The sequence below is a fragment of the Mirounga angustirostris genome, unplaced genomic scaffold (assembly GCF_029215605.1).
Source record: "Mirounga angustirostris isolate CCGP_5_RB_7025 unplaced genomic scaffold, mMirAng1.0.hap1 SCAF_16, whole genome shotgun sequence".
Lineage (NCBI taxonomy): Eukaryota > Metazoa > Chordata > Mammalia > Carnivora > Phocidae > Mirounga > Mirounga angustirostris.
The window spans coordinates 59,693,908-59,716,716 of record NW_026991724.1 but is presented as its reverse complement, the minus strand read 5'-3'; the positions used below and the strand labels follow the sequence as shown (position 1 = coordinate 59,716,716).

The window sequence follows — 22,809 nt, the reverse complement described above, 5'->3', positions numbered from 1 at the left end:
CTCGCTGTATCTCTCTCTGTCAAATAAATAAATAAAATCTTAAAAAAAAATATATATATATATAGCTGTCTTGGGATGCCTGGGTGGCTCAGTCGGTTAAGCGTCTGCCTTCGGCTCAGGTCATGATCTCCAGATCCTGGGATCGGGCCCCACGTTGGCCTCCCTGCTCAGTGGGGAGCCTGCTTCTCCCTCTCCCTCTGCCACTCCCCCTGCTTGTGCTCTCTCACTCTCTCCCAAATAAATAAATAAAATCTTAAAAAAAATTATAAAATATGCCGTAAATAAAAATAAGGCTGTACAATAATGACGGCGTCCGATTAAAACCACAGGAGGCAAAAAATTACCCGTGAGTCCCTATTGAAATCAATACACAATTGGGTGAATAAATAAAAGGGAACGTAGGGGCGGCTCCACCGGGGAACTCCCTCCGCCGACCAGCGCGGGTGGGACTGGGGCCGAGAGAGGTGCGGACGCAGGTCGGGCGGGGACGAGTCCGGAACCCCCGCCGACCCCGGCCCAGGCGGAGGGGCACGGCCCCGCACGGTCCCGCCCGCGGCTGGAGACCGGAAACAGCCGCTTCCACCCGCCGCGGCCGCAGCGAGCCGCGGGGCCTCCTGGGACGCACACATCCGGGTCCCGGCGCGCGCACGCGCAGCCGCCCCAAACATGGCCGCCGCCTCGAGCTGCGCCGTTTGCCGGCCGGAGGTGAGTCCCACCGCGCCCTCGACCTCTCGGTGCCTCACTTTCCCTCGGGACGGTGATGTGTGTGAGCAGGTGGGTATGCTGAGGCGGGGAGAGGTCCTCCGAGTCCTGCGTGGCGTGTGCGGCGCGACCGCGGGCGGGTTTCACGAGGGGAGCGGGCGCGTCCGGCTCGCAGGGGCGCGGGTCGGCCCGGGCACGGCTGCCCCGGCGACTGAGGACGCAACCTCTACCGCGGATGTGGACGCCCTCGGAGGGTGAGGACGCCTCAGCTCTGTCCTTCGCGTCCCCCGGGTTCCGCGCTCGGATCCGGCCGGGCCTTTCACAGGGCTCGTTTTGCCCCGGCCTGCCGGGTGTCCTCGCCCGGCCGCTGGGCGAACCTTGGGTCGACCGCTCTGGGGCTTGGTGGTGGGTGGGTCCCCGTCGGCGGGTCTCAGGCCGCAGTGGCCGCGTTGCGCCAGTGGCCTGTGCCGTTTCCCACGAGCCCCGCAGGCGTCAGGTCCCGTTTGTTCCCTCCACCTAATCGCTGCGAAGTCAGCTCCTGCTCTTCCCAGCGGGGGCCGCGATTTTCCACCTGTTCGGTGGCTGTTTGATTTTCATGTTCCTTGGTGTAGTTCATTTTTTCAACTCCTCTTCCCCCAGTAGATCATGGAAAAGGTTTTCACACGTACAGAGAAGTGGAAGTACTTGTGCGACATTATGCCGACCCATTAACATCTGCTATACTTGCTTTATCCCATATATTTTCCTCTGTCCATCTTTTCAACCGTTCATTAATTTTGGGGGGGAACATTTAAAGTAAGTTGCGGATTTTACAGTGCTCCCCTCTCAAACATCTTACTGCTTTTTGAAGTTTTTTAAAGATTTTATTTATTCATTTGACAGAGAGACAGCGAGAGCGGGAACGCAAGCAGGGGGAGTGGGAGAGGGAGAAGCAGGCTTCCCGCCGAGCAGGGAGCCCGATGTGGGGCTCGATCCCAGGACCCCGAAATCACGACCTGAGCCGAAGGCAGACGCCTAACGTCTGAGCCACCCAGGCGCCCCCTTTTTGAAGTTTTTGAGGCAAAATGGACTTACAGTGAAATGGTGAAATGCGTAGATCTTAATTGTGCCACTGGATGAGTTTTGACAAATAGAACCCAAAGCTTTATCAAAATTACCATCACCCCAGAAAGGTCTGTTATTCTTTATCAATAAAAAAAAATTGGGGGGACGCCTGGGTGGCTCAGTTAAGCATCTGCCTTCGGCTCAGGTCATGATCCCAGAGTCCTGGGATCTAGCCCTGTGTTGGCCTCCCTGCTCAGTGGGGAGCTTGTTTCTCCCTCTGCTTGCTGCTCCCCCTGCTTGTTCTTTCTCTCTCTCTGACAAATAAATAAATAAAATCTTTAAAAAAAAAAGGTCTCACACAGAGAAGTGGAAGGAATAGTTCAGTGAACACTTGTAAAACAATCCAGATTCTCGGGCGCCTGGGTGGCTCAGTTGGTTAAGTGACTGCCTTCAGCTCAGGTCGTGATCCTGGAGTCCCGGGATCGAGTCCCGCATCGGGCTCCCTGCTCGGTGGGGAGCCTGCTTCTGCCTCTGACCCTCTTCCCTCTCATGCTCTCTCTCTCATTCTCTCTCTCTCTCAAATAAAACCTTTAAACAAAAAAAAACAATCCAGATTCTTAAGTCACTAACACTTTGTCACATTAGCTTTCCTTTTCTCCCTGCCGCAAACACATGCACATACATTCTCTTTTTACATTTTTATTTTTTAAAGATTTTATTTATTTGACAGAGACACAGCGAGAGAGGGAACACAAGCAGGGGGAGTGGGAGAGGGAGAAGCAGGCTTCCCGCCGAGCAGGGAGCCTGATGTGGGGGCTCAAACCCAGGACTCTTGGGATCATGACTCGAGCTGAAGGCAGACCCTTAACGACTGAGCCACCCAGGTGCCCCTCTTTTTACATTTTTTACACATACCCGCCTCCCAGGAGAGTAAAAGGTTTATTACTCACTTAGTAAGACTCCTGGGTGATCCAACAATAGCTTGAGAGAGCAGGAAAAGGAGACTGGCTGGACTTTAATTGTGATTAGAGAGTGGAACTGGATGAGGATGGCCTTTCATTTATTGGGGCTTGCATGGTGTGAATGTCCTGCTAAAACCAACGAGAAAGCACCCAGGCTTTCTAGTTAGCTTGCCTACATGTGGGGCAGTAGGAGAAGGGGGAGGCTTGAAAACTGGTCACAGTCATTCATCAAAATGGAGTCACACTTTATCACAGTTGGTAGTCAGGTGGGTGACTTTATTAGGATAGAGCTAAAGTTGGTGGGAAACTATTTTTGTTAAGGAATGCATCACTTAAACAAGTAAAGTACACATTATCATGGGTGGTCCACAGAAATGGCAGGAACCATGTGGAGGGGGTTGGACAGCTGAGGTCTGGCACTGCTGATGTCAAACATCCAGGCATCCAGCCCAAGTGATCCCTCTGCCAGGTTGTTGAAACTGGGGGACAAAGCCCTTGAGAGGTGAGTGCCTGGGAATCGAATTCTACACAAGTTTGGCACATCCCTATAAAACTTACTTCTCTTGTGAAGTTGTAAGGTATCAGATACATTCTAGGTAGTTTGAACTGGTGGTTCTGACCCCAGCGGACTCAAAGCCCCCCCCCCATTTTTAAAGATTTATTTATTTATTTGAGAGCAGGTGCATGCATGCGAGTGCACATATGTGTGGGGGAGGGGCAGAGGAGAGAATCTCAAGCCGACTCCCTGCACTGAGCATGGAGCCCGAGGTAGGGCTCATCGACTCTGAGATTATGACCCCAGCCGAAACCAAGAATCTGTCGCGCCACCCAGGTGCCCTGCCTCCTTATATATATAAAAAAAAAAAATGGCTTTATTGAGATATATTTCACATACTATACAAGTCACCGTTTAAGGTATACAATTCATTGTTTTTTAGTGTACTCGTTAGCTTGTGCATCCATCGCTGCTATCAATTTTAAAATATTTTCAGTATCCCCCAAAACAAAGCCTATGCCCATTAGCAGTCACTCCTCATCTCTTTTATCCCTCCAAGTCCTAGAGAATCATTAATCTACTTTTTGTCTCTATGCATTTGCCCATCCTAGACATTTCATATAAATGGCCATACAATAGATAGTCCTTTTGGGGGCTTCTTTGACTTAGCATAATGTTTTCAAGGATCATCTGTGTAGTAGCGTAGCATCTATCAGTACCTAGCTCATTTTTATGAATGAGAAATGTTTCATTGTATGGATATACCTCATTTTGTTTATCAGTTCATCAGTAGATGGACATTTGAGTTGCTTCCACTTTTTGGATATTATGAAAAATGCTTCTGTAAATATTCATGTATGCTTTTTATTTTTGGTGGATGTATGTTTTCATTTCTCTTGATAACTACCTAGGAGTGGAACTGATCATAGCCATCCTACTGGATGTGAAGTGGTATCTCAATGTGGTATTGATATGCATTTCCCTAATAGTTAATGGTGTTGAGCATCTTTTCGTTGTGCCTATTTGGGCATTTATGTATCTTCTTTGGAGAACTATCAGTTCAGATCCTTTGCCCCTTTATTAAGTGGGTTATTGATCTTTTACTTTTTTTAAAGATTTCATTTATTTATATGACAGAGAGAGGAGAGAGAGAGAGAACACACAGAGGGAGAGTGAGAGGGAGAAGCCAACTCCACACTGAGCAGAGAGCCCGGGGCTCTGACCCAGTATCCCGAGATCATGACCTGAGCCAAAGGTAGATGCTTAACCGACTTACCCACCCAGGCGCCCCTGATCTTTTATTTTTTTTAAGATTTTATTTATTTGAGAGAGAGAGCAAGGGTGGGGGGGAGAGGAAGAGGGAGAAGGAAAAGCAGGTTCCCCACTGAGCAGGGAGCCTGACGGTGCTTGATCCCAGGGTCTGAGCCGAAGGCAGACCTTCAAGCAGCTGAGCCACCTGCATCCTGGGATCGAGCCCCGAGTTGGGCTCCTTGCTCAGCGTGGAGCCTGCTTCTCCCCCCTCCCTCTGCTTGCTGCTCTCGCTCTTTCTATCTGCCAAATAAATATATAAAATCTTTAAAGAGAAAAAAGATTCATTTATTCTGGGTACCTGTGCCTTATCAGATATATAATTTGCAAATATTTTATCCTATTCTGTTTTTTTTTTTTAAGTTTTATTTATTTAAGTAATCTCTACAGCCCATGTTGGGCTCGAACTCATGATCCTGAGATTCAGAGTTGCATCGTCTTCCAACTGAGCCAGCCGGACACCTCTCCAAGGGTTGTGTGGTTTTTTTTTTCTTTTTTCACTTTCTTGGTGAAGTTCTTTGAAGCGCAAATATTTTAATTTTGATTAGTCAGTTTTACCTACTTTTTTTTGGTCACTTGTACTTTTGTGTTGTACCTGTTTCTGAAAATCTATGCCTGTGTTTCTTTTAAGAATTTTATGATTTCAGGGGTACCTGGATGGCTCAGTTGGTTAAACGTTTGCCTTCGGCTCAGGTCATGATTCCAGGGTCCTGGGATCTAGTCCCATGTTGGCCTCCCTGCTCAGTGGGGAGCCTGCTTCTCCCTCCCCCACTACCCCTGCTTGTATTTGCTCTCTCTGTCAAATAAAAATCTAAAAAAAAAAAAAGAATTTTATGATTTCAGCTTTCATATTTAGGCCTGTGGTCTATTTTTTATTTTAAGATTTTATTTATTAGAGAGAGATAGTGACAGAGATAGCGAGAGAGAGCACAAGTGGGGAGGAGAGGGAGAAGCTGGCTCCTGCTGAGCAGGGAGCCTGATGTGGGGCTCGATCCCAGGACCCTGGGATCATGACCTGAGCCGAAGGCAGTTGCCCAACCGCCTGAGCCACCCAGGCGCCCCTGGCTTGTGATCTATTTTTTTTTTTTTAAGATTTTATTTATTTATTTGAGACAGAGAGAATGAGAGACAGAGAGCACGAGAGGGAGGAGGGTCAGAGGGAGAAGCAGACTCCCCGCTGAGCAGGGAGCCCGATGCAGGACTCGATCCCGGGACTCCAGGATCGTGACCTGAGCCGAAGGCAGTCGCTTAACCGACTGAGCCACCCAGGCGCCCCTGTGATCTATTTTGAGTTAATTTTTGTGTAATGCTCACTCTTTGTGATCAGTGGTTTGCAGTGTGCCTTTTGCCATCCTGGAATACCTATAAAAGGAATTTTTTTTTTTTTAAAGATTTTATTTATTTATTTGACAGAGAGAGACACAGCGAGAGAGGGAACACAAGCAGGGGGAGTGGGAGAGGGAGAAGCAGACTCCCTGCTGAGTAGGGAGCCCGATGCGGGACTCGATCCCGGGACTCCAGGATCATGACCTGAGCCGAAGGCAGATGCTTACCCAACTGAGCCACCCAGGTGCCCCTATAAAAGGAATTTTATAGATAATATTAAATATCCATGTAACTTAAAAATCCTAAAGTCTTATGTGCATATAAAGAATCAGTAAAAGGAAAGGCAGGGGCCCTGGTTAGCTCAGTGAGTTAACGATCTGCCTTCGACTCAGGTCATGATCCCAGAGTCCCAGGATTGAGCCCATCATCAGGCTTCCTGCTCAGTGGGGAGTCTGCTGCTCCCTCTCCCTCTGCTCCTCTCCAGCTCATGCTTGCTTGTTCTCTCTCGCTCACTTTCTCAAATAAATAAATAAAATCTTTTTTTTAAAAAAGGAAAGATTTGTATAAAAATGTATATTTCTATATTTAAATGCTTGGGCACAATACCTTAGCAGACATAGGAAGCAGTCCAGTGCTGAAGGTTTGAGTTAAGACAAATAGGACAGTAAGAAAATACTGCCTTGAGTGAAACTGAATGAGGTGAGGTGTATGTGGATGCTGCTGGAACAATGAGGGCTGGAGAGGTGGACCCAGACCAGGTGTATTAAATAGAAAAGGGACAAAGACAGTACTTTGGTGGAAGCAGGTTCTAAGTACTTATGCAGTAAGGCAACTCAGGCTGTTCAGATGAGCTGGGACTTAGTCACAGGCAAAGGATCAGCCACCCCTTGTGATATCGCCTGGAACAGCATCAGTTTATTACAGAAAACAATTCTTCAGACCTAAAGTCTCAGCCTGTGCTGGGGCAACATTCAGTGTGTAAAAAAGCTTTGGAGACCACCTTCTTTGGTGACCATGGGAAGAGAAGGACAGGCTGGGGAAAATTTGTAATATTGGGGCTTCAGACAAGTGATATGGTGGATATCTGAGCAAAGGGTCAGAAGAAAAGTGAGGGAGAAATAGGGAACCCCCAAAATACATGAATGGCATCAAGGTGAATTTTTACAACATATATTTTGTATTATACTACTAAAAGTAGTAGTACGTAAGTATGTAGGAGGGCGATAATCAGATATTTATTTGTTTTTTAAGTTTTACTTATTTATGTAATCTCTACACCCAATGTGGGGCTTGAACTCACAACCCCAAAATCAAGAGTCGAATGTTCTTCTGAGCCAGCCAGGTGCCCCAATCTGAGATATTTTATTTATTTATTTATTTATTAAGATTTTATTTATTTATTTGAGACAGAGAATGAGAGAGACAGAGAGCACGAGCGGGAAGAGGGTCAGAGGGAGAAGCAGACTCCCTGCTGAGCAGGGAGCCCGATGCGGGACTCGATCCCGGGACTCCAGGATCATGACCTGAGCCGAAGGCAGTCGCCCAACCAACTGAGCCACCCAGGCACCCTGAGATATTTTAAAAACAACCTTAATTAACAGAATTCAGTGTGATTCCTATGTTAAATTCCCTATTATTATTTACCGAAAGTCTGTCCTAATGTCCTCCTGTATACTGGTGATCATTTGTTCTTTTTTTTTTTAAGATTTTATTTACTTATGTATTTTTATTTATTTATTTTTTAAAGATTTTATTTATTAAAAAAAAAAAAGATTTTATTTATTTATTTGACAGAGAGAGAGAGAGAGAGGCTGGAGAGAGGCAACACAAGCAGGGGGAGTGGGAGAGGGAGAAGCAGGCTTCCCGCTGAGCAGGGAGCCCAATGTGGGGCTCGATCCCAGGACCCTGGGATCATGACCTGAGCCAAAGGCAGGCGCTTAACGACTGAGCCACCCAGGCGCCCCTAAGATTTTATTTATTTATTAGAGAGAGAGCATGAGAGAGCACAAGCAAGGGGGAGGGGTAGAGGGAGAAGCAGACTCCCTGCCAAGCAGGGAGCTCGATGAGGGACTCGATCCCAGGATTCTGGGATCATGACCTTAGCCGAAAGCAGACACTTAATTGATTGAGCCACCCAGGTGCCCCAGATCGTTTTTTTCCCCCCCAGTAATCGCACTGTGGGCCTCAGGGCCTCATTGTCAGAGGGTATAGTTGAAATGGCGAGTTTTTGTCAAGGAGATGTAGAATAGGGAATGAGTCCATAAATTCAGGACAGTATCCTGATTTCTTTTTAGTTTGCTTCTCCTAAATGATTTTTCCTTAGTGTCTTATAACACATGAAGTATTGTTCTATTCTAAGGTACCCCAGGTTGATACCTACAGGGATGTTGGTCCATAGGGTGGTCAAGCATCATGTGGTGGTCCTGAGCATGGTAGCAAATCTACATCCCCAGCCTGGGCTCTTCAGATGCTAGCTAGTGTTCCCTGCTGCCTGCGTCTTTGTGACAACCTAACACCTCCACAGATTTCGAGATGCTCCCAGTGGAAGTACTACCAAGGTCAAGAGGTCTGGTTTGGGGTGGAAGGGACTTGTCCCCTTATAGGGGACGTATCTGTGCTTAGGATTACTGGCATCATTCTTGAAGGCATAAATTTACTTATTACAGGTTTATTGAGATATAATTCATAATATCATAAGATTCATCCAAAGTCCACAACTCAGGGGCGCCTCAGTCAGTTCAGTGTCTGCCTTTGGCTCAGGTCATGATCCCAGGGTCCTGGGATTGAGCCCCACGTTGTCGGGCTCCCGGTTCAGCAAGGAGCCTGCTTCTTCCTCTCCTTCTGCCTGCTGCTCCCCCTGCTTGTGCTCTCTTGCTCTCTCTGTCAAATAAATAAATAAAATCTTTTTTAAAAAGTGCACAATTCAGTGGTTTTTAGTATATTCACAGAGTTTTACAACCATCACCACTGTGTAATTCCAAAATGTTTTTATTAGGCCAACAAGAAACCTCATACCCATTAATAGTCATTCCCCTTTTCTTCCAGCTCCTGGCAACCACTAATTGATGTTCTGTCTATATGTAATTGCTTGTTCTGGACGTTTCATATAAATGAGATCATATACTATGTATTCGCTTATGTCAGAGTTCTTTCATTGAGCATAATGTTTTTAAGGTTTATCTATATTGTTGTACCATGTATTAGTAATTCATTCCTTCTTGTGGCTGAAGAATATTCCATTGTGTGGATTTCTACATTTTGTTTAGCCATTCCTCAGTTGATGGACATTTATTTGAGTTTCCACTTTTTGTTTATTATGAATAGTGCTGCTATTATCTTGTAATTCATGTACAAGTTTATGTGTGGACATATGTTTGCATTTTTCTTGAGTAGATATCTAGGAGTAGAGTTGCTGGGTCACAAAACTATGTGTAACTTTTTTTAAAGATTTACTTATTTATGTATGTATATATGTATGTATGTAAGGGAGAGAATCCCAAGCAGACTCCGTATGGACCCAGACATGGGGTTTGATCCCACGGCCCTGAGATCATGACCTGAGCCAAAACCAAGAGTCATTTGGGCGCCTGGGTGGCTCAGATGGTTGAGCGTCTGCCTTCGGCTCAGGTCGTGATCCCAGGGTCCTGGGATCGAGTCCCACATCGGGCTCCCTGCTCCTTGGGAGCCTGCTTCTCCCTCTGCCTCTCTCTCTCTCTCTGTCTCTCATGAATAGATAAATAAAATCTTTAAAAAAAAAAAAAAAAAAAAAAAACCAAGAGTCATTTGCTCAACTAACTGAGCCAGGCAGGTGCCCTGTTTTTGTCTGTTTTTTTTTTTTTTTTTTATTGGCCACACTCATGGTTGTGAAGTGGTATCTCACTGTGGTTTTGATTAGCATTTCCCTAATGACAGTGATGATGATCATCTTTTCATGTGCTTATTGGCCATCTGTATGTCTTTGGAGAAATGTCTGTTCACATCCATTGCCTACTTTTAAAATTTGGGTTGTTTTGTTATTGAGTTGTAAGAGTTTTTTGTATCTCCTGTATAGGAGTCCTTTATTAGACATATGCTTTGTAAATATTTTCTCCCATTTGATGGGTTGTCATTTCACTTTCTTAGTGGTATCTAACTCTTACTGCAATCAAGGAAATAGCTATTATAGATTGAGCAGATGTTCCCTTTGCTTTTCAAGGCCCATTCTCCATGTCCCAAGATAGTCATGATCACAGCTTTGGTAGGTGTCTTGCCAGGGCATTACTTCCAGAATATTTGTGTCTAAAAATTTCCCCAAGTGGTATCATCGTGTATATTTGTCTGACTCATTTCTTTTAAGTACACACATGCATCCTTCCCCTACAGACCTGTATGAAGGTACTCTCTATATCTTGTCTTCACAGGATAACCACAGGCCATCCAGGCCCCAGTCTACTCAGAAGTCCCAGTATGGGAAACATGCAGTATGGTGGCAGGGCAGCCTTAGGAGACCTTTTTTGTAGGTGAGGAACTCATAATGTTCAGGAGTGAAATCTTGGGATGTGGTCCTCCTGACCGGCTAGCCCCTCCATATTACTGTTGAATGCTGTGGATGTAGCAGGCTTCTGGGGTCTTGGTCTTGGCTTCAAAGTGAACAAATCTGATGTTTTCACATTAGGTGTGATGTTTACCTTGATTCCTTGTGTCCCTAATCATTAAGAATTTTCATCAAGAATTGGAGCTTTCCTTAAAGCACTTTCTGAATTTATTGATACAGGCTAAAGGGTCTACTACTTGAATCTGAGAGCAGTTTGAGCATGAGTCTGGGTGAGATTTCCTCAAATTACTTTCTTAACTTATTGGGACAGGGTGCAGGGGACTATTTTTTACTTTTATCTGAAAATAATGGGGAATACATAAATCGACATTTTAATATTTTACAATTCTTACGTTCTTAGGATAAATCCAATGTTACCATTTTGGTAACTGTCTTCTGTTTCTTAGTTAAATACCCTTTTCATAACTGATATCACTAATGTGTACCTCCTCTTTTTGGGGAGTCACTCTCGTCAAAATACGTCTTTCGTTAGTCTTTTCAAATAACAGACTTGGTTTTCTTTATCTTCTTGGATGTTCTTTATTTTGTTCTTTAATTTCTGCTGTTACCTTTATTATCACCTTCCTTCTACTTCCTTTTGGCTTACTCCTTAATTCTTTCCCTTAAGTCTTGAACCGTGACTCATTAACCTTCAGTCTTCTTCTTTTTTAACGTAAGCAGTAAAGGCCAACATTTTCTGAGGAACTGTGTTAACTGCATCCTCATTTGCCACATGTTTTGAGATAATACCATTTCCATTTTTCAGTTTGATTCTAGGTGTTTTTCTAATTTCTGTTGAGATTTCCCTTTGAACTCTGAATTCCTGAGAAATAGGTTTTTGTTTTTCCCAATAAATAGAAGTTTGTTTTACTTAATGTTTTTCTTGTATTTGGTTTTCTTTCTGCTACTGGTTCTTAACTTGACCACGTTTCTAGTTAAGAGGCTATGGTCTAGGGTACCTGGGTGGCTCAGTCGTTTAAGCGTCTGCCTTCACCTCAGGTCATAATCCCAGGGTCATGGGATTGAACCCCTCATCAGGCTCCCTGCTCAGAGGGGAGTTTTCGTCTCCCTCTCCGTCTGCTTCCCCCTGCACACTTGTGCTCTCTCTCTCTTTTTCGCTCACTCTCAAATAAGAATCTTAAAAAAAAAAAAAAAAAAGACTGTGTGGCCTGTGGCATACTGTGGTCTGGTCTTGGTTGAACTTGTTCTTTGGCCTGGTTTATTGTCAGTGTTAGCAAAGGTTCCACGTGCACCCAGAAAGCTTTGTTTGGCTTTAGTTGTTGTTACGGCTCTTCATCCAACTGTTGGATCAGGCTAGTTAATTACATTCTCTCCTGCTTCTCTATCAGTTTTTCTGAATTTTCATTTCTGAATGAGGTTCATTAAAAGCTCCCAGTACAGTTGAATTTGCTGATTCTGATTTACAGTCCTGGCTGACATTTTTCTGTTTTGAGGCATGCTGTTAATACAGACATTTTTGCCATTGTTCTGTTGCCCTGTTATACTTCAAGTTTATCATTGGTTGGCAGAGAACCATAAAATCTTTGGTTAGCTTTTGTCTCTCCCAGACTTTTGCTTTTGCTTTAGGTGTGTCTGTTGCATACACATGTTTTCGTGTGGGGCTCGATCCCAGGACCCTGGGATCATGACCTGAAGCCAAAGGCAGACGCTTAACGACTGAGCCACCCAGGCGCCCCCCACCACAGCACTTTAAAAAAAAACCTTCCATTATTTTCAGGTAGATATTTTTGCTATCAAGTGATCCGTCATGATAGTTTTTACTCCCTCACCAGTGTTCTGTCTTCTCTCTGCTGGTCTTCAAGAATGTCTCCTTAGGTATAGACTGATACCCATTTATGCTTGGGCTCATGTTTCCTGAGTCTGAGATGCCTACAGGTGGCAGTGCTGGGCAGTGGAATGTGCCCATTTTATGTTTTGATGCTGCAGCCATGTTACACTGAGTGGACTGACCACTTTACGTGCCCACTAATACTCTTCTTCCATGAGGTGCCTAAGCTTTATATTCTCATGCCTTGTTTTATTTTTACGCATATGAAAAGTGTACATTATGTCTTCTTAACGTTTCAGTTTGTGATTTTCTGAATGATGGTGAGAATGAGCAGATACTCCTGTTTTCAGGATATTTGTATTTTTTATGAAGTGCCTTTTTGTGTCCCTTTCCCCCTTTTTTTGTGCTATTCTGTAAGAATTCTTTCTAGATCTTGGGCACTGTTCCTTTTTCTCTTTTATATTTTATGATATTATTTCTTCATTTGCCACCTGTGTTTTGGTTCTTACTGTGTTTTTGTTTGGAAATTTAAAATGTTGATATTAAATTTGTTAATCCTTATCTGTATGGTTTTTGTTTGTTGATCATGAAGGTGTCCTACATAATTTAAACTTTGATTTTATGTTGGGGTTTTTCTCCATCTAGAGTTTTTTTTTAAAAATATTTCTTTCTGGGCGCCTGGGTGGCTCGGTTGGTTGAGCGACTGCCTTCGGCTCAGGTCATGGTCCTGGAGTCCCGGGATCGAGTCCCGCATCGGGCTCCCTGCTCGGCGGGGAGTCTGCTTCTCCCTCTGACCCTCCTCCCTCTCATGCTCTCCGTCTCTCATTCTCTCTCTCTCAAATTAAAAAAAAAAAAAAAATTTCATTTTGCTTAAAAGAAATGAGGAACCAGTTGTCTTGATACCATGAAGTCAAAGGGGTAGGGGGTGGTTAGAGGAAGATCAGTAATGGTGGAGACACTGGCAGCCACTTACAGAATGCTGTCCATTCCCCAGGTCAGAGGCAGCATCAGACATGCTCTAACTCTCATAGTAACCTTACAGGGTGGTCATTGACAGATCCAGGACTTTCAGAACTTCTGGGTCATCAAGTTTGTGCTTTGTTCCATCCATGAAGACAGAACTCTGACTACAAAGCTGGGGTGAAAAGCGCTCGTTCAGCACTGTCGTAAGCACATGATGAAGTTGGGGCTTTGAAGATGTGTATTGATTGTTGACATGGGCAGTGGGTGGCAGGGACCAGCACACAACAGTCAAGACGGTGTTCCGCTCTGTGAGCAGTGACACCTGGCTGCTGGTCTCCACATCTCAGTTTCATTCTTTTGGTGGTATTTGTCTGTACTGTTCTTGGCTCCATCCCTTGACTCTCACTTTACCTTCCCCTTGTACAGATGTTAACTTGAAAAAGTCAAAAAACCCACAAATGTAAATTGGTTCAGCCACTGTCTAAAACAGTATGGAGTTTCCTCAAAAAATTTAAAAATAAAAATGCCATAGGATGAAGTAATTCCACTACTGGGTATTTATCTCCAAAAAGGGAACAGAACACTAATTGAAAAAGATGTATGCCCTCCTGTTCATTGCAGCATTATTTGTAATAGCCAAGATATGGAAGCAACCCAAGTGCCCACTGACAGATGAATGGATAAAGATGTGGTATGTATATACAATGGAGTATTACTCAGGCATAAAAAAGGATGAGGTTTTGCCGTTTGTGACAACATGGATGTATCTAGAGGGTATTATGCTAAGTGAAGTAAGTCAAGCAGAGAAAGACAGATACCATATGATTTCACTTTGGGGAATCTAAAAAACAAATGAACAAACAGAAAGTAGAAACAGAACAATAAATAAGGAGATCAAACCTGATGGTTGCCAGAGGGGAGGGGTGGGGGGATGGGTAAAATGGGTGAAGGGGATTGAGGCACAGGCTTCTAGTTATGACATGAATAAGTCATGGGGATTAAAGGTACATCACAGGGAGTATACTTAGTGTTATATGGTGACATATGGGGGCTGTACTTGCACTGAGTTTAGCATAACGTATAGACTTGTCAAATCACTGTCTTACACTTGAAACTAATGTAACACTGTGTGTCAAATATATTCCAATAAAAAAGTAAGCTGGGGAAAAATTAATAAAAAAACATAAAAATACGAATCCACACATCTGGCCTGTTATAAATTTTTATTCCTCTTCCAGTTATGGCTTTATGTACTTAAGTCTGTCTTTTTCATTGTTTATTTTTCAGCCTGAGACATGAGACTGAAAATGAGAGAATATTTCTGAAGAACCATCCTGTGACGTGGAAATGGAAGGATTTATGAGAGAGGGCTCCCATCTTTCCATTCTAGGTGATAATTGGGACTGTAAGAACCGGGAGGGACGTTTGAGACAATCAGGTTTAACTCAGGAGAAACCAGGGGCTCAGGAAGCAATTTGTGAATATTCTGGCCTTGAAGAGCATTTGAGTGTAAGCTCAGACCTGCTGCCATCTAAGAGAGTACCTGCAAACGGTTTTCATATATGTGACTCAGATATTAAAAGTTTGGATTGTGACCCAGCTTTACACAGTTGTCAGAAAAATTACGGAGCCAAGAGGAGTGGTGACAGTGACTCATGTGGAAAAGCCTTCAACCATTCTGTGGAAGTTTTTCAACTTGGAAGAGATCAGATGAGAGAGAAACCCTATAAATACACGGAAAGTGTTAAATCTTTCAACCATTTTACCCCTCTTGGTGAGCAAAAAATAGCAAAAAGAGGAAAGAAAGTGTATGAAGGTAAGGACTTTGGGGACATCTTCACCCTGAGTTCATCTCTTAATGAAAACAGGAAGGGTCACCTTGGAGAGAAACTGTATAAATGCACTGAATGTGGCAAATGCTTCAAACGGAACTCCTCTCTCGTGTTGCATCACCGAACTCACACTGGAGAGAAACCTTATACTTGCAACGAATGTGGAAAATCGTTTTCCAAGAACTACAACCTGATTGTGCATCAAAGAATCCATACAGGAGAGAGGCCCTATAAATGCAGTAAATGTGGGAAAGCCTTCAGTGATGGGTCAGCTCTCACACAACACCAGAGAATTCACACTGGTGAGAAACCTTACGAATGTCTAGAGTGTGGGAAAACCTTCAACCGAAATTCATCTCTGATCTTGCATCAAAGGACTCATACAGGAGAAAAACCATATAGATGTAATGAGTGTGGGAAACCTTTTACCGACATCTCCCATCTCACTGTGCATCTCAGAATCCACACCGGGGAGAAGCCCTATGAATGTAGCAAATGTGGAAAGGCTTTCCGGGATGGCTCATACCTTACCCAACATGAGAGGACTCACACTGGAGAGAAGCCCTTTGAATGTGTGGAGTGCGGGAAATCCTTCAACCGAAATTCTCACCTCATTGTACATCAAAAAATCCACTCTGGGGAGAAACCCTACGAATGTAAAGAGTGTGGGAAAACCTTCATTGAGAGTGCTTACCTCATCCGGCACCAGAGGATTCATACTGGTGAGAAGCCCTATGGCTGTAACCAGTGTCAGAAACTTTTTAGGAACATTGCTGGCCTTATCCGGCACCAGAGGACTCATACTGGTGAGAAGCCCTATGAGTGTAATCAGTGTGGCAAAGCTTTCAGGGATAGCTCCTGTCTGACCAAGCACCAGAGAATTCACACAAAGGAGACCCCATACCAGTGTCCTGAATGTGGAAAGTCGTTCAAGCAGAACTCTCACCTGGCGGTACATCAGAGACTCCACAACAGGGAGGGCCCCAGTCAGTGTCCTCAGTGTGGAAAAACATTCAGAAGGAGCTCGTCCCTCATCCGACATCAGAGAACACACTCTGGAGAGCAACCCATGGAAACATAATGAATGTGGGCCGCATTTGTCCCCTGACTTGGTCTCAAAAAGCTGTGTGAAGGAGGAATGTCTTCAGGGGTGACTCTTCCCTATCAGCAGAGAAGAGTTCTTTAAGCTATCCAGTGAATTGATGAATGTGAGGCATTCCTTAGCCATACTGTTAAATCTAAACAATAAGGAACTCCTGGGGAAAACAGGATGGGAATAAATGTGGACAAGGCTTCAGGAATGATGCAGCCAATACCAAGTGTAATAGGGCACACTGGAATAAAATCTGTGAATGTCAAGAAGATAATTCCCTGGAGATGCATCAGAGTGCTTAAACAGTAAAGAACCTGTGAATGTATTCAGTAAGTAATTGGTATGTGGAATCCTTTAATAAGGAATGTCTGCCTTGTACATAAGCAAACTCTTACTAGGATCAAGTATAATCAGTGAGAAAAGCTTTTGGCAGCTCTTACTGTCTACTCTGTGTCAGCGAAGACATCCTGGTGATAGACTGCACACAGTTTTCCACCCCTTGGCAACCACAGAATTGTAGTTAGATTTTGCTGTTTGTATGTCTGCCTATGTTACAATCCTGTCGGATGCTGAAGATTTGTTTCAGAATGGGCAGCCGGATGACATTGCTTGAGAATGAACAATGAAATTGTCCCTGTTAAGACTGAAGCCGGCTCGTACTAAGATGGAAAGGGCTGCTGTTGAGAAATGTGATGCGCTACTTTAGTTGTGGAAATGAATTCCTGTGATTGATACCACCTCCCCCTATTGTTCATCTAGGACATTTCTAATTTGTTTTATGCAGTCATGCTGAACCATAATTATGAAGGTTTTGTTACCATGTTGAAAATGCGTATAATATGGCAGGCAACAACAACAATAAAAGAGGCATAAAATAGAAGACTTGCTGTTATTCCAGCCATGTAGAGGTATGTGCACGTATGGATGTAGATTGGATGTTGGTCATGGAGAAATAAACGTGGTTTTCTTAGGGGCCTACAATTGTGTACGTTTTTTTTTTTCTCTATTATAAGCCATACATTGTTGCTATAATAATTTGATAAGTAATAGAAAGAGGAAGCCAGAGCGAGGCCAACTTTGGGTTTCTTTGGACCTTTTTTTACCAGAAGGAGCTAGGTCAGGGTCACAGGGCAACTTTAAGCACAGATGGGGAACATCCAGGAAGAAGTTTCTCTCGAGTGAGAGCATCTGATGGCCCAGGGCATAAGAATAATTTCCTTCTTTGGGACTTGGAGGTGTCATTGTGAGGAGAGGATGGGTCTCAGAAAATGTAGAGTAGGAGGCTACAGAGAGGTCTAGGATGATCTCAGAACATCCCACCTGTGGAAATAACAGTGCTGGCCACGTGAGAGCTGCTTAGGCTGGATGGCATGGCCTCAAAGCCCTGGGAATGGCTCCCCTTGAGAGTCACTGAATAAAAGCTGTGAGGTAATAAAGTGTTTTTTTAAGCTGCTAAGTTTGTGGTAATTTGTTATGGCAGCAATAGAAAACTAACACAAGCAGGGCGCCTCGGTGGCTCAGTTGGTTGAGCATCTGCCTTCGGCTTGGATCATGATCCCATGGTCCTGGGATGGAGCCCCGCATCGGGCTCCCTGCTCAGTGGGAAGCCTGCTTCTTCCTCTCCCTTTGCCCCTCCCCCTGCTTGTGCTCTCTCTCTCTCTCTCTCAAATAAATAAAATCTTTAAAGAAGAACTAACACAAGCATTATAGAAAATTATCACCTGCCCTTTTTCTCTCTTCTTGTGCTCTTTTTGCTTGCTCCTTCCTGAGAGTCCAGCAGGGCCACTGCCAATTTACACTTCCCTTCTAGACTAGTTAGGAAAAGGAGTTCCTTGGGGCAGTGTAGAAGGAAAACTCTTCATTTGCTTTGGAGATACTACACCTGGGTACAGTAGGGCTAACAGCTGAATTTGTGAGATCAGTGGACTGTGAGGAGTCTGATGCATCACCCCTTAAAAGCCCTGCCCGACTCATGGTCAATATGACTGTTTTTTTGTTTGTTTGTTTTTATAGATTTTATTTGAGAGAAAGAGAGGGAGAGAGAGAGCACAAGTAGGGGGGAGAGGGAGAAGCAGGCTCCCAGCTGAGCACAGAGCCCGGTGGGGCTCAATCCCAGGACCCTGGGATCATGACCTGAGCCGAAGGCAGGTCCTTAACCAACAGGGCCACCCAAGCGCCCCCTATATGACTAGTTCTAGCCATGTGTGCAGACCCAAGACCTCCTTCATCCTCCCACAGGCTGGGTTGCAATTCTTTAATACAACAATTAGGAATTCCTGTTGGAAGGCTAAATAATGGCCTTCAGATCTTGCAATGTGGAGATGATCCTGGGTTATCTGGTGGGGGCAATGTCATCACGGGGGTACATACGGGGTCAGAGTCAGAGGAGAGGTGATGGAGCCAGAAGTTAGATCAATGCATTTCAAGATGGGAGAGGTGTTATGAGGCAAGGAATGTGGGTAGCTTCTAGAAGGTCGTAAAGGCAGGGAAATTAATTCTCCATGTACATCCTCCAGAAGGAACCAGCCCTGCTGACACCTTGTTATCCTGGTGAAAGTGATTTTGGACTTCAGGCTTCCAGAACTGTAAGAGAATAAATGTGTGTATTTTTAAGGCACCAAGCTTGTGGTAACTTGTTACAGCAGCCATAGGAAACGAACACTTCCCTTTCTAGTTCTTGTAGACCTTTAACCTTCCCTGCTCCTGTTTGGTGAGGTATTCAGTGTCTGTTGGCTTTCCAGCAAGTTAATAAACACGGATTAATAAACAAAAAACCTCTGGTGGTGTCTGTCTACTTTGAGAGTAGACATGGCTGCTCAGCCAGGTGCCCCTTGGGCATCCACACAGCCCTGTCAGAGCTAGTCTGGAAAATTAAGTCCAATTAAGGAACAGCTATTCCTTAGTGAAAGGAAATTTAAGAAAAGTTAAGGAAGAGATGCCGCTTACCTCTTTTTACACCTCCTGTCCACTAGTTTGGCTGAGGGGAAAGGCAACTTTCAGCATCCTAAAAGAAGTCCATAGCCTAAGAATGTGTGTGGGAGGTCCAGATGTGCTAATTCAATATGGAGACATGGGATGTTCATGATGGTTGCCACCATGTTTCTAGTTTCCATTAATCCACACCTGTCTTTGTATTCATTTATGTGTAATATTTCAAAGAAAAGGAAGAGGGGGGCCTGGGTGGCTCAGTCGTTAAGCATCTGCCTTCGGCTCAGGTCATGATCCCAGGGTCCTGGGATCGAGCCCCACGTCGGGCTTCCTGCTCCATGGGAAGCCTGCTTCTCCCTCTCCCACTCCCCCTGCTTGTGTTCCCTCTCTTGCTGTGTCTGTCTCTGTCAAATAAATAAATAAAATCTTAAAGAAAGGAAAGGGGGCCTGGACTTCTGTAGAGTCAGATAAAAAAGGGAGTCATCCATGAGTCTTATGGGAGACATGAGGAAGGATGGAGTAATTGAGGAAGTGTGGAGCCCCTGTCTATCTGGGTCTTACTTGGAATATGTGAGAGCAGGTGGGCTTTTTGCATTTCTTGGAACACAGGGGGGTGAGGGAATTTCTCCAGGAGCCCAGGTCTGAAATACAGTTCAAAATTGTCTGTATGTCTTAGTCTATTCAGGCTGCCATAACAAGCTAAAATAGACTGAGTGGCTTAAAGAACAAACACTTCTCATAGTTCTGGAGACTGCGAAGTGCAAAATTAAGGCACTGGCAGATTTGGCGTCTGGTGAGAGAGTGCCTGCCTCCTTGTTCACAGATTAGTTGTCTTCTCACTGTGTCCTCATGGTGGAAAGGGTCAGAGAGTTCTCAGGGGTGTCTTATAAGGGCATTAATCCTATTCGTGTGGGCTCCACCCTCAGATCTAATCACCTCCCAGAGGCCCCACCTCCAAATACCAGCCCATTGTGGGTTAGGAGTTCAATATGAGTTTGGGCAAGGCACAAACATTCAGTCTCTAACAGGTTTTCATTTCTCTTGGGTAAATACCTAGGCGTGCAATTGCTGGGTCATATGGTGTCTATTTTGAACTTTGTACGAAACTGCAAAGTTCCTTTCCAAAGTGGTGGTGCATTTTGCTTTCCCGCAGTAACAGTCGAGACTTTCTGTTGATCTGTATCCTTGCCAACGCTTGAAATGTCAATTTTATTTTTATTTTTGTCATTCTGAATTGTAACCTTAAAGCAGTACTTTTGGGTCCCCTGCGTGGTGCAGTTGGTTGGGCATCTGACCCTTGGTTTCTGGTCAGGTTGTGATCTTGGGGTCGTGGGATCAAGCCCCACGTCAGGCTCCAAGCACAGCAGGGAGTCTGCTGGGGTTTCTCCCTGTCCCTCTGCCCCTTCCTGTGCTTGCTTGCATGCGTGCGCGTGTGCTCCGTCTCTCAAATAAATAAATCTTTTTTTTAAAAAAGCAGTATTTTTTTTTTTAAGATTTTATTTATTTACTTGACAGAGACAGCAAGAGAGGGAACATAAGTCGGGGGAGCAGGAAAGGGAGAAGCAGGCTTCCCGCTGAGCAGGGAGCCCCATGCGGGGCTCGATCCCAGGACCCTGACATCATGACCTGAGCCGAAGGCAGACACTTAATGACTGAGCCACCCAGGCACCCCCCAGAAAAGCAGTACTTCTGATGGCTTGTTGTATCAGTCAGCTTAAGGTAAGTTATGCTGCATTAACAAGTGGCAGCAAAAATCTTACGGGCTTGTAATGCCAGTGCTCTACTCCATGTTGCCTTCACTCGGGTGGGGAGCAGCCTCTTCCTCTGCATTGCTGATCTCATGGTAGAGGGAAAGGAGGACGGGTGGACTCATGTAGGGGCTCTGAAAGCTCATTAATGGCACCTGCACTTCCACTCCATGTCCTTGTCAAAGCAAGTCCATAACCAAGCCTGAAGTCACTGGGGCAGGGATGTGTAATCCTTACTGGGGGAGAGGCAGCAAGTATCTTTAACCATAATACAGGTTATCTCAGTTATATTACATCATCATGTCTTTGGCCTGGCAATGTGTGGGTTTTTGTTGTCGTTGTTTTTTGGTTTGGTTTTTTTTTTTTTTTTAATATATATATATATATATTTTAAGATTTCATTTATTTATTTGACAGAGAGAGACACAGAGAGAGAGGGAACACAAGCAGGGGGAGTGGGAGAGGGAGAAGCAGGCTTCCCGCGGAGCAGGGAGCCCGATGCGGGGCTCGATCCCAGGACCCTGGGATCATGACCTGAGCCGAAGGCAGACGCTTAACAACTGAGCCACCCAGGCGCCCCATGGCCTGGCAGTGTTTTAATTGATGTTACTGTCACCTCCCTGGCCCCTTCTCATATTCCCCTTAGTTACTCCGTTCCAGTCTCAGTGGCCTCCCTGGTATTCCTCAAATGCCAGGCATGTTATTTCAGGGCCTCTGCAATCACTTGACTTTGTGGGGATCCTCTTCCCCCAATACCTTTGGGATCACTTCGTCACCTGCAATTCATTACTCAGACATCACTTTTCAGTGAGTCCTTTCCTGACTTTTCTATTTAAGAGAGACTGCCCCTGCCCAACACGCACTCACTCCCCCATCCTCGTTCCCTGCTTTATGTATCTCCAAGGCATTGACTGCCAACCGACTGATACATGATGGCGTTGTACTTGTTTGTCTCTCCTGCTGTCGTGTAAACATCTTGTTTTGGTTTCTCTTGTGTCCCTGGCCTTTAGAATACTGCAGCAGATGCCCAGTGTTTGTTGAACTAAGTTAGATGGAGGTGAGCCAGCACCAGTGAACAGTCATATCCTGGGTGCATATCTCTGTTGTTTCCTGTTTCTTTTTTTTCTTTTTTTTTAAAGATTTTATTTATTTATTTGAGAGAGAGAGAACGAGAGACAGAGAGCAGGAGAGGGAGGAGGGTCAGAGGGAGGAGAAGCAGACTCCCCGCCGAGCAGGGAGCCCGATGCGGGACTCGATCCCGGGACTCCAGGATCATGACCTGAGCCGAAGGCAGTCGCCCAACCAACTGAGCCACCCAGGCGCCCCTGTTGTTTCCTGTTTCTAAAGTAATTCTTCCTCACTGAAAAAAAAAATGCTTGGGATATACAGAAAAATACGAAATTAAGAAATTGCATCCAGAATCTCCCTTGTTACCAGTAATCATTATTAGTATCTTGGAATATGCCTTCCAATTCATTCAAGTCAGCAAATATTTGGTGAATATCTTTATTCAAATATTTATATTTGGGGAGCAATCATTATTAATATCTTGGAATATATCTTCCAGTTCATTCAAATCAACACATTTGGTGCGTGTCTCACATGTTGGCACATTATCCCCTGTGAAAGACAACAACATGTCCATCCTCATGGAGCTGTCCAACTAGAGAGCAAGATGGGCATTTATTTATCAAACAATCATGAAAACATCAGTGTGAGCTGTAAGAGGAGGAGAGGTTAACCAAGGGAGGGAAGACTGCCTCACAGAGAGCAGTATGTACTGATGCAGCAGGGAATGTAGGGGCATCAGAGAGGAAGAGATGAGGGGAGCCGGCAGGATGAGGTAGGCAAGAGCTTTGTAGAACTGATTACGTTAAGTGAACACTCAGAATGGTGACCGAAGAAGCAACTGGTCATGGGAAAAACTGAAAGGAGGCAGCCAGATGAAGAAGAAATGGCTTAGGAGGGAGGAGGGAAGCCACGGTGTGTGGTGATATTATGGACCAAGAGAGAACAGGATTTAGGGAGGAGAGACTCCCTCTACC

The 22,809-nt window shown here is 44.8% G+C and overlaps 1 protein-coding gene across 1 annotated transcript; it reads left to right on the top strand.

The window, feature by feature from the left end:
• The first annotated feature begins 618 nt into the window (after window positions 1-618).
• ZNF329 (zinc finger protein 329) lies at window positions 619-17,054 on the top strand. The gene is made up of 2 exons (XM_064580276.1): window positions 619-774; window positions 14,451-17,054. Exon 2 carries the CDS (start codon window positions 14,511-14,513, stop codon window positions 16,074-16,076), a length of 1,566 nt encoding a protein of 521 aa, XP_064436346.1. The 5' UTR covers window positions 619-774; window positions 14,451-14,510; the 3' UTR covers window positions 16,077-17,054.
• Window positions 17,055-22,809: the final 5,755 nt, after the last annotated feature.